This window comes from Nestor notabilis, unplaced genomic scaffold, assembly GCF_000696875.1.
Source record: "Nestor notabilis isolate BGI_N333 unplaced genomic scaffold, ASM69687v1 scaffold2602, whole genome shotgun sequence".
NCBI lineage: Eukaryota > Metazoa > Chordata > Aves > Psittaciformes > Psittacidae > Nestor > Nestor notabilis.
In genome coordinates this window covers 33,822-48,102 of record NW_009918587.1, presented here as the reverse complement: position 1 = coordinate 48,102, position 14,281 = coordinate 33,822, and the positions used below count along the sequence as shown (strand labels likewise).

General features: G+C 39.2%; 1 protein-coding gene across 1 annotated transcript in view; it reads left to right on the top strand.

Annotated features, from left to right (window-relative positions):
- The window catches only part of NELFA (negative elongation factor complex member A), a 22,389-nt gene extending 8,464 nt beyond the window's left edge, over positions 1-13,925 (top strand). Inside the window, exons 2-11 of the mRNA XM_010009771.1 lie at positions 940-1,111; positions 2,270-2,431; positions 3,387-3,476; positions 5,299-5,429; positions 5,595-5,664; positions 6,487-6,575; positions 8,314-8,425; positions 10,649-10,905; positions 11,884-11,983; positions 13,575-13,925. Coding sequence (XP_010008073.1) covers positions 940-1,111; positions 2,270-2,431; positions 3,387-3,476; positions 5,299-5,429; positions 5,595-5,664; positions 6,487-6,575; positions 8,314-8,425; positions 10,649-10,905; positions 11,884-11,983; positions 13,575-13,759 — 1,368 coding nt within the window. The 3' untranslated portion in view covers positions 13,760-13,925. The remainder of the gene's footprint in view (positions 1-939; positions 1,112-2,269; positions 2,432-3,386; positions 3,477-5,298; positions 5,430-5,594; positions 5,665-6,486; positions 6,576-8,313; positions 8,426-10,648; positions 10,906-11,883; positions 11,984-13,574) is intronic.
- Positions 13,926-14,281: the final 356 nt, after the last annotated feature.

Below are 14,281 nucleotides of genomic sequence, written 5' to 3'. Positions count from 1 at the left end.
TGTTCAGTGTTTATTTAGGGGGGAGGAGGGGGGGGTTAAGCATACCTGTGAATGAAATGAAACAACTTAAGAGATACACTGTGTAAACTCTGGCTTATAGTTACCTTGATTTTTATTTCACTTCCTAGTGCCTCCAGACATGTAGGTTAGTGATTTGAAAAAAATACTGTGACAGTAAATCTTGTGCATTATTTCATTTTTTCCCCTTTTTTAAGATAGGTGCTTAAATTATAAAAAAAAAAAAAAAACAACAAAACAACCCCAACAACAAACCACCACCTTTTTTTTCCTGATTTTAGAATCTTTGGGTAGATGGAAAATCTTGGTACTTGTGGTATGTTAGATGGTTGTGTCTACTTCTAGAATATGTACGTTTTGTCAAACAATCTGGCTCTGATTAGCACAAAACACATGTCATTTTGGCTTAAGCTTAAGTAAAGTTTTGTTGACTTAGTCAGATGCTGCAGATGTGGTATGTGTGCTTCATTATTCTGTGGCCCAGGAAGGGGCACATCTTCATTTAGATGCCTGTTCTACATAGCTTGTATTCTAGTTGCATATTCTTACCACTGAATGTGAGGTGTGGGTAGACTGGGAGTATAAGCGTAGAATGTAAGGAGACACTAATGTAAGAATCTGGCCTCTTGCTTTTAGTAAATATGTTCAGTGCTAAACAAAGCTTTGAGCTGCCAAAAGCTCAAACCAAACTTGGGTTAGATTGACCAAAAGCAGTTTAAAAACATTCTCTTGATTCATTCTTGACTTAGTTCTAAAGTTAATGTATAACTGTGAAGCAAATCTCCCTCTTCCCTTCCCCAGTAGTAAAACATTGTGCATGTTTATGCTAGTGTGTTTTTAAAATAATAATAAAAGAAATCCAACTATAACCTGTTTAAAACTGCTTCCAATTGGCTGATTTTCTTTTTCTTTTTTTGGTAGATGAAAGGGGCACTGACTGAAATTGTCCAGCTTGCTACCTTGGATTCAGACCCTTGGGTCTTAATGGTAGCTGATATTTTAAAATCCTTTCCAGATACTGGCTCCCTTAACCTTGATCTTGAAGAACAGAATCCCAATGTTCAAGATATTTTAGGAGAGCTTAGAGAAAAAGGTAAGCCTTTCTTGGTGAGAATTACAGAAATACGCCTTTTTTTTTTTTTTTTTTTCCAGGAATAACCTGTTGCTTGTCAGCCAGTCTTTCTATCTTAACAGCATTAGTATCAGGACAAGCAGCATGTCTTGTCTCAGCTGCCACAGTTCATGACCTGGCATGTTACTGGGCTGGGAACTGTGGTATTTTAGAAATGGTAACTTCTTATATCATCTTCTCGAACATCATCAAAACTTATGTGTCAGATATTACCCTGAGTGCTTGTGAAGGGCAACACAGAAGTTAATGTGGATTCATTAGTATCATAGCCAGGCTGTATGTGCACTGATGGGTAATATTGCAGCATAGGAAGTTGAGGGGGTTTTCATGTATTGCTGAGTCTCATACCTTGCAGGACCAAAGCTGACAGTAAGGCTCTGTTTCTGCAGTGTGTGTGTGTTTGGAAGCACCACCTTTGTATTGGGCAGGTGGGGGGCATCTCTGCTGGAAGCCCATGTCTAGGCAGCAAATGATAGGTGTTGTGGGGAGACTGATCTCAAGCAGAGCTCTGCTGCTGCTGGCTGACTAGCTACTGATTGCCAGCAGCTGAAAATACTGGCTCAGGCAGTAGCACAGTCGCTGCTTCAGACAATGCAGTAAATGGTGATGCAAAGCTACTTCAGTGGGTTTGATTTAGCACATTGCCTAGAAAAAGCCCTCGGGCATCAATGAACAGATCTGGTGTTGGAGTAAGGATTGCAGCAGACAATAATGAAATGACTTGGGAGGTGGAAGTGTTTTGTTGTTTTACCATAAACAAATGATCACTTGTCTGTTCACACTTCTGGTTTGCATTTTGTTTGGAAGTTTCCTTTTTATGTGTGATTTTTAAGGAAAGTGAGAATTCAATCATGTTTTACCTTTCATTCTGACAATAGTAGCACGTGTAAAATTCCTACAACTTGACTAGGTCTAATAACATGAAAGCTCTTATGAAGGTAATGTAAAACCCAGACTTCCTAATAACTTCTTCTGTATGGTATAATAATTACAACTAAATTACTCTTGGTGTTTAAGCAAGTCATCTAACATTTTAAAACACCTGTACAGTCTACTTGTAAAATGTTTTGTAATTAGCTACCAGAGGTGATAATACCCGTGTGTTAACTCTTTATGCAGTAAGTGAATGTGAAACTTCAGCTATGTTGCCGTTGGAATGCCAATACTTAAACAAAAATGCCTTGACAACACTAGCTGGGCCACTTACTCCCCCAGTGAAACACTTCCAGCTGAAAAGGAAACCTAAAAGTGCCACTCTCAGAGCTGAACTCTTGCAGAAGTGTAAGTAGTATTACAGCTAGTTGGTAAGATTGAGTAACAGATAAAGTGGTGAAAGGAAAATTTCTATTTGGTCTTATTGTCCAGTATGGGGATATTAAAATTTTGTGTTGTAAGAGTTTTGCTGGCTGGTAGTTTTTTCTTTGATAGACTGATATGTATGGCAGGTGCAAGTCATTTTAGCCATGATCACGTTAAAATGCTAGTCTTTATTTAAATGCTGTTCAGATTTCAAAGCATACAACCAGTTGCAGCTTTTTTAAGTGCAGATATAGTCTCTCTCTTAGGGATATATTTAACAGTCAGTTCTGAAGACTTTTGAGGGACTGCTTTGGTTAAAGCTCCTGAAACAAAACTGAAATAAGAACCTGGTTCTATTTTGCCATATGTTTTTACAACAAGGAGCAAGAGCTGCTAATTACTGCTTTCTTTTGCTCAGTATGGCTATATCAGGTGTGAAAGCCAAGAAGGGCAACATGTGTGTACATCTATGTATTGGTAGCTGGTTGAACTAAGCAATCTTAAAATAGTGTACTGTAGCTGCTACTCCATTGCAGCAGTTTGCTGCTTGGATGTAACCTTAGTAGTTGCTCTGGTAAATACAAGAGCTGTGTCTTTTTATGAAGTTATATAGAACTTTCTTCTAATTATTTCAATCTCCATCGAGTACATTGGCTATTCTGATAATGTCTTTTGGCTCAGACCCATCTTGTCAGTTACACAGTCACATTGATTTTTACATTCTCTCCAAATACTGTGTTTACCTTTCACATAAATGACCTGCAGTTTAATTAAAGTATTATTCATTCTTCATTGCTATTCCCATCTCTTTATGTATTAGTTTATAACATCTTATATAAGCAGCAATATATTGGTTTGGGTTTGGTTTGTTGTTTTTTGGTTTTTTTTTTTCCCCCAGCATAAATGCTGTAATAACTAAAGTCTTTTTTCTTTTTAGCAACAGAAACTGCACAACAGCTCAAGAAGACTGCAGGAGTGCCTTTCCATGCCAAAGGCAGGGGCCTGGTCAAAAAGATAGATACGACAAGTATGGCTCACTTTCATCACTTCCTGGAAGGAAAATCCGATAAAATAGCCTTGATGGAGAATAAAATTACTGTCTAGGTTTCACAAACTCTCAATTCTTCTGATCAAAGGATTTCTCCCTTTCTGCCTCTCTCTCTCTCCTGATATTTTAATGCTTCTGATGTGCCTTGTCAGAAGGAATGAGAGTGTGGGGTGTTTCTTAAATGGCAAGTGTATCTGCCATGCTTCTAAAATGTGCACAGCTAGATCATGCCTGTAGACTTTGGTAAGAATTTAATATGCATCAGGCCAGGAATAACTCCTGACTAAACCCTGTTGCTCCAAAAGGGGGTAGAGTGGATCACAGTGATGTGCTGTGCTCTCTGTAATGCTATGAAGTAGACTGAAACTGTCTTGTGTAATTCTGTGTGGAGAAGGAGAAGGGGACAGTGTGCTCTCTGCCAAGGCTGTTTAGTGGCTTCTATTTAATGGATGTGACGAAGATATATAATCATTCTTCAGCTTTGTGTTAATGGGTTTCAACTGTTTGCTGAAGATAAGTTTTTTTGACTAGGAGTAAGAGGAGAGGTCAGAATTATTTACGTACTTTAAATCACTGCACAAGTATGACTTTTCTGACCATCAGTATGATACTGAGGTGTAAAAGTAGAGCGTTTTCTTCGTGTGGTGGCTGGAAGCTATGAAGTACTTCGTGGATGCTATTTAAGATGTGGTTTTAAGCACCAAAGTTTAGCCACACATTAATGCAGGAAATGCAAAAAGTGTAGTTGTAATTTGAGCTAAAAATTGTCCAGTGTAGAAACTGACCTTTAATTCTTGGCGTTCTTTTTAGCTGTTGAACTAATAAAGCAAGTTTCTAGACTTGGCCTGTAGAGCCAGGTGGTCTCTAGGAATCTGAGCTGTAGAACCAGCTGGGGTTTACTCTGCTGAAACTTACTGACATTGGTCAGGGAAGATTGTCCTATGGTGAAAAGATTTTCAGTGCAGCATAGAGGGGAACAGAGAGTATCTAACCTCAAATTAAAATTCTGTGTTTATCTTAAAGTAGTAGGGTATGAGGAGATTGTCATAAGGCTAAGTGACCTGACAGATATGTTTGTGTCCCTAATGTTTTAGTAGTTGATTAAAGAATGCTGTCATCAGTATTTACATTGAGCATGAGGTAGAAGGGTAATAGTGTAAAGTTGGGGGAAAACAGCTTCTTTATAGATGTAGCAGTTCCTACTGAGTATTGAGACAGCAGGTTTTCTGTCTGCAATGGACACACAGTTTGGATCCTCCTCCTTGTGCAAACAGCAGGTCCAGAATTTCAGATCCCTGTGTGAAGCACTAATTTACCTTTCCAGTTAGATTACAAGACCTTAGGCCTGCAGAAGCTTGGCTAAGAATCTTTGACTAAATACGGTTTTACCAAGTAACTTGATCTTACAGTTCAAAGAGCAACTTGGGCAACAACTGGATTCAGAACATTTGTGCCTAACATGTTTCTGTGTTTAGATTTTACTTGCTGTAAGGAAAGCATCAATGTATGTAGCAAAAATCCATTTTAATAGCAATGCACCTGTTTGGTTACTTCATGTAGAATGTGATTGCAAGCATTAGCCTAGAGATTGGCTCTTCCTCCTTGTTTGAAGAGTGAAACCTAATCTGACCTTTGAGGGACATGTATATTACAGACAGTTTTCACATTATAAGCATCTGATGTTCAGGGGATGGGCTCTATGCAGTAAGAAAGGAAGAAGCTGGAGAACATTTTACTATTTTCTTGTTTGTAAGTAATTAAACATATATTACAGTTTTTGCCTTTTTTGATCTTCCTTAAGCACCACTCAAAGGAATACCAAAACAAGCTCCGTTCAGGAGTACTTCAGCACCTAGTGTATTTAGTTCTTCTGGAAACAGAACTCCTATTCCTCCTTCAAGAACACCTTTGCGCAAAGAAAGAGGAGTAAAGGTAGGTGCACTCTTTCTTAGCCTCTTGTTTTCCTGCTTAGCCATCCTCCCTATTTAAAGTGAATTTCTGATGTTGTTTTGGATCAAGTATCAATATATTAAAGAAAAAAATGAAGGACAATATATAGAGATAAGCAATGATTATTAATGTGGTCTGTCTTTTTAGCTTCTAGATATCTCGGAGCTGGATATGGTGGGTGCTGGCCGTGAAGCAAAGAGAAGAAGGAAGACATTAGGTTGGTATAGCACGCTACTTAGGAAGGCTATTAATACACCTATAAGTAGGGTCTAGATTTATACCATGTTGTTCTTCACTTGTTAAAACTTATCTTCAGCTAAACTTTAAAAAAGGTTAAAAAATGCTTTAAGGGAGGATGTTCACTTCCCCCTCCCCACTGCTCCTAATCACATTGCCATGTGCCTCGGTAATAGCTTGACTCAGTTGTATGAAATGATTGAACTAGTCAGTTGTGCTTTGGGCAGCATATAGGTGTGTGACTGGCTCCAGTACTGTGCTGAGATACTTTGCTTATTTCTACTGGCTGAATGGGCAAGGAAATTTGTGGAAAATAATGTTGAAACAATGTGTAGTGTGGTCTAAAATTCTGGCTGAGAGATCTTAATAATACCTTATATACTGCTCTCAAGTCAAATGACAGTGCAGTGCTCTATTTAACCATGTTGGGAAGATACACTAAGCACCCTTTTTTGGTATATTTGTCACCAAAAAGGTAAGTACCACCTCAGAACAAAATCAAAATTACAGTTAAGTTTTTGCTTAAGGTTTTGATGCTTTCTAATATTTTGAAATTAGCCAGTTCTGCCTACTTACTCAGGTACTGTATCTTGATGGATGTACATTGTGGTTCAGTTGATAATTGGGTTCATTATAAAATCCTGTATGAAGATCACTGTATCTGCCTTTGAGAGTTATAAGTCTTTAAGCATGTTTTAACAGACTTTCAGAAACACATTTTTATATATTTGTTCAAAACAAATGTATCCAATTCAATGTTTCAGAAAAGTTCCTTGAACTGACTTCTGTCTTTATGCAATAGATACAGAAGTTGTGGAAAAGCAAACCAAAGAAGAAACAGTAGTAGAAAATGCTACCCCAGATTATGCTGCTGGCCTTGTGTCTACACAGGTAAAACCAAAATAAGCAACAAAAAAAAACAATATGTGGAAACCATGATGCATGTTATTCTAAAACACTAAAACCACTGTCTGAGATGAATGGGATAGGAGGGCTTTCTGACCCTAGAGAGGTAGAATCATTTCACTCTGTGCCTGTGAGTCCTTGGTAATGGTAGTGGAGTAGTGTCTACAGAAGTCTCAATGAGAAGCACTTCTTGTTGGCCTGTGCCTAGGAAGGACAGCTCAATATAAGCAACCAAGTAAGAAAGAAGTCTTTTTTCCTGACGATACTAACCTGTTGCTAGAGATAGTTCAATCAGGGTGGGTGGTGGGAGGAGGAGTTGTGTGCAGGGTTTTTAAATTGTTCTTTCAGATGTGGTGCACTGGGAAAACTGTGATGTAGCTTTATGTTTTCTCAGTCAGGACATAGCTTTTATAAGCATGTTAGGCCGTCCCCCTGCTTCTGAGTTAGAAACTGCCTGTCCTGTCAGGCCTTGGCCTGCAATTAATTTGGACAATAGGGTTCTTTAGATACTAATAGATAATTCAAGGCTGCTGCACCCTGTGTTTGCAGGCCTCTCGGGATAATAGAAGTCCATCTCAAATCTGAAGTGTCTTCTCTTGTCCCAGATTTAAAGTGGTTATGATTACCTCTGTCTCTTAAAGTCCATATGCTCACATTCAGTGCTTGCCTTTGGAGAGCACTCTGAAAGGCCTGTGATTCAGTTGGTGAATCAGGCGTTTTTTTCCTCTAGAGCCTAACAGTAAGCACATGCAACGCTGGTCCCATGGCTATGTGGGTAACAATCTGTGGCACACAAGCCAAAACCAACATACAGGCAGATATTGTTAGGCCTGTGGTGGTAGTGAAGGTCATTGCCTGGCTTTCTGTTGAATTCTATCTCTGTTTTGCAAGCTCCACATTGTACGGAGTACCCCTCTTCTGTCTAGTAAGGCTACCTGAGATGCCTGCTAGACTTATTCCCCCAGAACATCTTTCTGCTGTCAGTCCTGATGCTTATAAGGCTGGACTAAAGTGAAGATCTTTCCAGAGATACCTTGCTGTTGTCTTTCTGCAGTGTGGGCAATATCATGGACAAAAGTGATACACATTAAGAAAAAAATGTGACGTTTTCTTTTGGCTTGATCCTAGATGACATCAGTCATGTTGGTGCTGCCTGCCTGTTTGACGGGAAACAGGGTTTACCTGTGCTTTTACTGCTGCCTTCTGCTTGTTTATGACCCAGAGGCCTTTGTGTTCTCCTGGGTGATGGTTTAGTAGGCCCTTTGCCCACAGAGGAGCACAGGTTTCAGCTTGCTAATAGCGAAGAGCATGTTTGCTCAGGCAGAAGATCACTTATTTCTATAGTGTAATTCTTCAGAGAGTACCATCTGGACAAATTTCATCATCTAGTCTCCACGCTACAGCTGAGGAATGGGATAATGGAACAGCAGTTTGACACTCTCTGCAGAGGTAGTGATACATGTTTTCCTGGCTCAGACTGTGCCTTTGAAAGCAACTTTGATCTGAATTAGGAGAAATACTAGGCTGCTTTTTCTCTCCTGGAGTAATTCTAATGCCTGAACTTTGTATAGAGAGTTAGGGTTGAAAGGGCAGACTTGCCCTGACGGAGGAGTCCATAATTAAATTCCCAAATTATTATCATAGCAGAACTAATTGTACTTAAAATGCAGAAACAGCACATAAATATATGCAGTATGGCTATAACACTTCATTTGTTTTACAGAAACTTGGCTCACTGAACAATGAGCCTGCGCTACCTTCTACAAGTTATTTACCTGCTACCCCCAGTGTGGTGCCATCGTCCTCGTATATCCCAAGCTCTGAAACGCAGCCAGGTAAGAGACACCTCTTTGGGTTTTTTGACCAAATACCTCTAACTCTATACAGATTTACTGCCAAGCTCTGCCTTTATTTACAAACCTACTATCCCTCAACTTTAGTGAAACTTACCCTTAACAGTCTAAAAATCCATTGCAGGAACCCAGCCTTTGGGTTTGGGGTAACCAGGCATGTCATTTAACCTATATAAAGAGAACGCTTGTTGGTTTTAAGTCTTAAAATGACTGCTAGGTAAGCAAGCAAAGCAATTTACTGGAGGGTTTTTTTTAAGTCTTACTCTGTAATAGAAAATCCAGCTTTTTTAATCCCTGAAAAGACACCAGTAATACACGTAAGTCCAGAGTACATACTCCATATACACATCTGTAGACACATCTGACACTGAAAGCAACAACAGATATGTTTCCAGAGGCAAGTACATATTAGCTTTCACACAAGCTGGGATCAGGCCATCTGTTTCCTTTTACCTTTTTGTAACAGTCTGATAGATAGTAGCTGAGCTCCTGCTTAGTTTGAAAAGCATTACATTATTTTCAGTTGTAGAAAATTGCCTATAGTAAAACCCAGCATTTTTAAACATCCTTCTACACCTTTTATTTAAAACACTCAGTTTTACTTTTCCTTCCCTGCTGTGTGTAAGGCCTTAAAGGATTGTATCAGTTTGCACTAACAGATGTGCATGACTGGGATTCATTATCAGACCTTGTAGTTAACAGAGAACCAACATTTCAGTTTAATGCATTCTTTTTATACTGTAATGTTTGTCTTTTATGTGAGCGGTGGCATATTGGCCACTATAGAAAAATGCATATGCAAAACCAGATCACTTGGCCCTGAAACAGTTCAGAATCTGTCTGAAGGTCCATGCAAGTCTTTCTCTGGCAAAAAATTGGCATCTCCAGAAGGAATGCAGCCAAGAGCACATCGGTGTTGTCAGCAGCTAGTAGTATTTTCCAGAGCCTTGGCATTGTATTCAGCAGAAGTCTAGTTTAAAATTCTCTATTGTCTTTTTGTTCCCTATTTTTTTTCCTGACTTAACATCTTCTTTTTGGAGTACAAGCTATCAGTCTTTTCTTATGGACAAGGAACGTAAAACACATTCATGCTTTCCTTGATATAAGATGCACACAGAAGATCCATAGATTTGGTTTCATATAATCTGAAGTTGCATAATTAAGACATGTTACTTTGACTTGAGAGGATTGTACAAAGTTTAGGGGTAACTAGTTGTTACAAATGTTTTTCCTCTCAAGTGTTCACTGTCCTGTTCCACATTTTACTAGATAATAGCCATATTGTTAAAACCAGTGCCAAGTCCATGCCTAAATGCAGAGTGGTAGACCTCTTACTCTCCAAAATCTGATCTGAAAAGCATCAGTGTAGCTCTGGTATGTATCTACCTTTTAGTCTACTGTGAAGACAGTGAAAATAAGTTGCCATAAACCTCATGAGATTCATTGAAAAGTGCTTAAGCAGCTGCGCCTGTGTTTTAAGTGCTGCAAAAAGATGTGACTGGATACAGCGGGTAATTACTGTTTGCCAGACAGATGGTAACTACGAAGTCAGAGTAACCTGATCAGACACGTAAACCTCCACCTGCAGCCAGGATCACCATAGTAACTCCTTGAAGTGCAGGTGAATGGATCATCTTTAAGAAATAAGAGAGTTAGGATTTGTAAATACTATGGGGGTTTAACCCTCTTAGCAATTAGTGTTTAAATAAGGACTGATTTGGAAAGACTACATTTCATTCTGTCATCTGTTTAAGCATTTGTGTGTGTTCAGTATTTGTTACGGGCTGAGATTTAATGACCATTTCCTTTGGAAGCTCCTGCTATATTAGGGAAGACCTGATGAAATGTTTTTATGGTTTTAGCCTCTACATAATAGTGCAGCAATAATTCTGGTGGGGTCAGAGTACAGTTGTTATAGCAACATAAACTGAAAAGTAAATAAAGCAGTTTCAATTTGATCTGATATCCATTAAACATAAAGTTAGATGCTAAATGTAGTGTAATCAGTATTGGACAGGTAGTCACTCAGTTGTCTATTGTAGATAATTGAGTGGAAAGAGCATTATTACTTCAATTTTTCATATAGATGTTGAATCATGGTGCTAAAATGGATTAATGAGAATTTCTAGTTTTCTTGAAAGGCCATTGGTGATGCTCATCCCTGTTTGGATTATCATACTTAATTGTCCTGGATGGTCTTTGCAGCTGGCTCTGCACGAGAGGCCTTGCAGACTACCCGACAGACCGAGGAGCCTGCAGCTCCAAATGCTACTACAACTCTCCCTGCACAGTTCAAACAAAGAACACCCATGTACAATAGTAACTCAAACCCACCTGCAGCCACACCTACCTCGCCTCTAACACCTACCACACCACCTGCCATATCCCCTGCGGCACAGGCACCACAAGTGGCCCCCCAAACTCAGCAACAGCCGCCACCGAAAAAGAGCCTCTCTCTCACGGTAAGTAAAACAATGTCCTTTTTGATTGCTGCTTTTGGGGTACATTGGAAAACACAAATCTTTATTATTGAGCTCATATGTTGCCAGTTCCTGGCCTTCAAATCATGAAGTGGTTGAGGCTGCTTTTTTTTGTGACCAGAGATAATGAAAATGTTTTGTGGCTGTGATAGCATTGCTGTCTTAATCACAACATTTTTACTTGTGCAGTGCTAATGCCCCAATAAGATGTCTTTACTGCTATTTGTTATGTAAAATAATGTTGTGTTACTCATAAAGTAGATTTCCAGCAGAGCTGTTGCCCAGCCAGTTGCTATAATGTAAGCAGCTAAAAGGATCCTGTCATTGCCATGGTAGGAGAAAAGATACCAAAGGATTATTCTAAGGCAAACCCCTTTATTTCTTGATCCTCTCACCCCCTCTGTTACACTTGAGTTTTTTTAAAGCCTGGCAGAGGGGAGGAAGCTGAATGCAACAGCAATTACACATGTCCTGAAGCTTCTTATTGCTGTGTGTTGGTATATATTATGTGCATGCTTGAAGTTAAGCCGGTAACTGATTCAAGATGCGACTGATTTGAAGACTTGGCTAAGCACATCTGTAAGCCTAGCTTGCAGGATCTGAACTTTAAGAAGCTGAGTGACCTTTTCTTTTCAGTACCTCTGCTTCATTTATTAAATAAAATCCTCAAATTATTCCAAGGCTGGATTTGTTGGATAAACATTAAGTCTCGGCACATGTTTCAGTAACTATTTAAAGGTAGGGTTTTTTTTTTCCCCCCAGTTTGAGAAGTCAGTTATTTCTGCGTTAGGTTTAAGCATTAAAGAGGAAAAGCTTTGAGGTTAAAGCACGGAGTTTTTTGTTTACTTTTGTAGGTCTGCTAACTTCCACCTGAGTCTTTTATGCTTGTCTGTGGTTTGTAATATGGTACTTGTTGGCAGTGTTTTCTTCACTGGAATTCATATTTGTTATCTGTTGCAGAGGGAGCAAATGTATGCTGCACAGGAAATGTTCAAGACTGCAAACAAAGTTACAAGGCCAGAAAAGGCTCTTATACTTGGATTCATGGCAGGATCCAGAGGCATGTATCGAGACCAATTTAGTTTGCTTTTGAATACCTAAATCTGAAATACAGCCTAGCATTTCTAAATGTGCATATGTGAGTGCACAACTCTGGCTTTAGCTTTTCTCTGTACATACTGGACTTTGTGTTCTACTCTGGACTGTACATAATTTATGGATTATTGTTCTAGCTATTTTAGTTCTAACTACCTGGAAATGGGTCTGTGGGGTCTATTTCCAGTAAGTCAAACAGTCTGTCAGAGCAGCTGCTAAACACAATAGCTATGTAACTGAACACATGTATTAGCATGGCTTAGGGGCTGAAGAGAAACAAGGCAGCCAGTCAGAACAGTGAAGAGATTGCTCTGGTCCTACTAGTCTGTCTAGAAGGCCAATGAATAAGTTCTTCAGTGGCAAGTCGAAGTACAAGTTGGGTAATACAGAGCCTCTGCTAATTCCTTAGTGTTGGAAATACAGCAGCTGTTGTCTTGGAGACTTTAGGTAACCGCAGGTGACGTGACTCACAGGAAGATAAATTGTCTCATAGCTAATCCTGTCATATATTGGCCATGATAGACAAGGCTGTTTTACCCAGAAGATTATCAGATGTAAGATGAGAAGGAGTTTAAGAGGCTTTAAGTGAACTCTATCATCTGTACTACCTCTGCTTTCTAATTAAGCAATTGAGGGCTTTTAACACTGGAACTCTGGAGCCTAAATATGGCTCATGCATTTGGATTAATGCAATACATTATTGAAGATGACCAGGGTGGAGTTACTGTGGTGGTCCCTGGGCTTTAAGAAAGTTTTGTGTATCTTGCATTAATGATGGAGCTATTTGCTATTCAAATGCAGTAGGAGGGTGTACTTTTAATACCTACACAGGCATCTTTTTGTAATGCAAGGTAAAATGCTATTTTGGAAGTGCACCACGTGTGTGTTATGTATATTCACATATGTGTATATATAGATAAGTGTATATAACAGTATGAATTATGAATTCCTTCAGTAATAATGTCAGCACCTTCTGAAGGTTGGATAAATAACTGTCAACTATCATAATCCTGAGCTTCTTGAATGCCAATTCCAGTACCTTGAAATGTAACATTTAATAATTTTACTGGCATGGAGCTGATTCTTGAACTAGTGCTTTCAGTGGAGATGTTTGGGCTTTGAGACCAGCTGAAAATTGTTGAGGCTTTTAACTACAAAATGTATCTCAAATAAAGTAACTCTGGTAGTTCAAGTTTACCAGCTCCCACTTAAATATAAGCTTGTCTTAAGACTCTTGATACCAACAGAAATGACACTGACATGCTTGACTCCCCTCTTCGGTGTTCTTTCAGTTACCTTAGCCATGGGGTTCATCTTTTGGGGTCTGGTTTTGTTATCCTTAAAACTCAGTCTGTGATGTATGGAAGGATGAAGACCTTTGTGTGGCTGTGTCTATCAGGGGCATTACTTGCTCAGTTTTAGGTTTGGGGTTTGTTGAGTTTTGGGTTTTGTTTTTTTCTTGTTGTTGTTTAGCATAAGACGCTCCATAAAGTGCTCTTTACCTTTCCTAGTACAGTACTGAGATGTGTAATTTGTTCCTATTCTTGTTTTCACAGAGAATCCTTGCCAAGAGCAAGGTGACATCATCCAAATTAAACTTAGTGAGCATACAGAAGATTTACCAAAGGCAGATGGCACTGGCAGCACCACTATGTTGGTTGATACGGTCTTTGAAATGAACTATGCTACTGGTGAATGGACCAGATTCAAGAAGTACAAACCTATAACTAATGTTTCCTAAGAGATGCAACAACAGCAGACTGGACCAAATCAAGCTCAGAGTCAACCAGCTCTTAGAGTATGTCAACTGTACAAAAAGGCATTAATGTGTACATTTCTTAGTACCCTCCAGAATAGAAGTTGTGGCTCTTCAACTAAACTGGGCTCGGTGAACACAAAAGATGGTGGCAAATTTGCTTTTTCTTTTTTAATCATGGGAGAGGGAAAGGTGATCTGGGGGGGAGGGAGGGGGGAAAGATGTTGCTGTGTTTTTATTTTCCTACAGTTCAAGATGCCAGAAAAGAAGATCACAACTGAAAGATTACAGATGGGAGCAGTTTACTTCTGAGTACCAGAAGAGAAGACTACTGCACAGTCATTCACGGTTTACCATTAAACAAGGGCACAGATCTTTATTGTAAAAATGTTTTCTTTGGCTACATGGGTTCTATTGTAAGAACGGACATTGAAACACCACATGCTGGTGCTTGATTGTTTTGTAATTCAGCTGCAGTATAACTAAGTATTGCAGGTGGTAGATGTC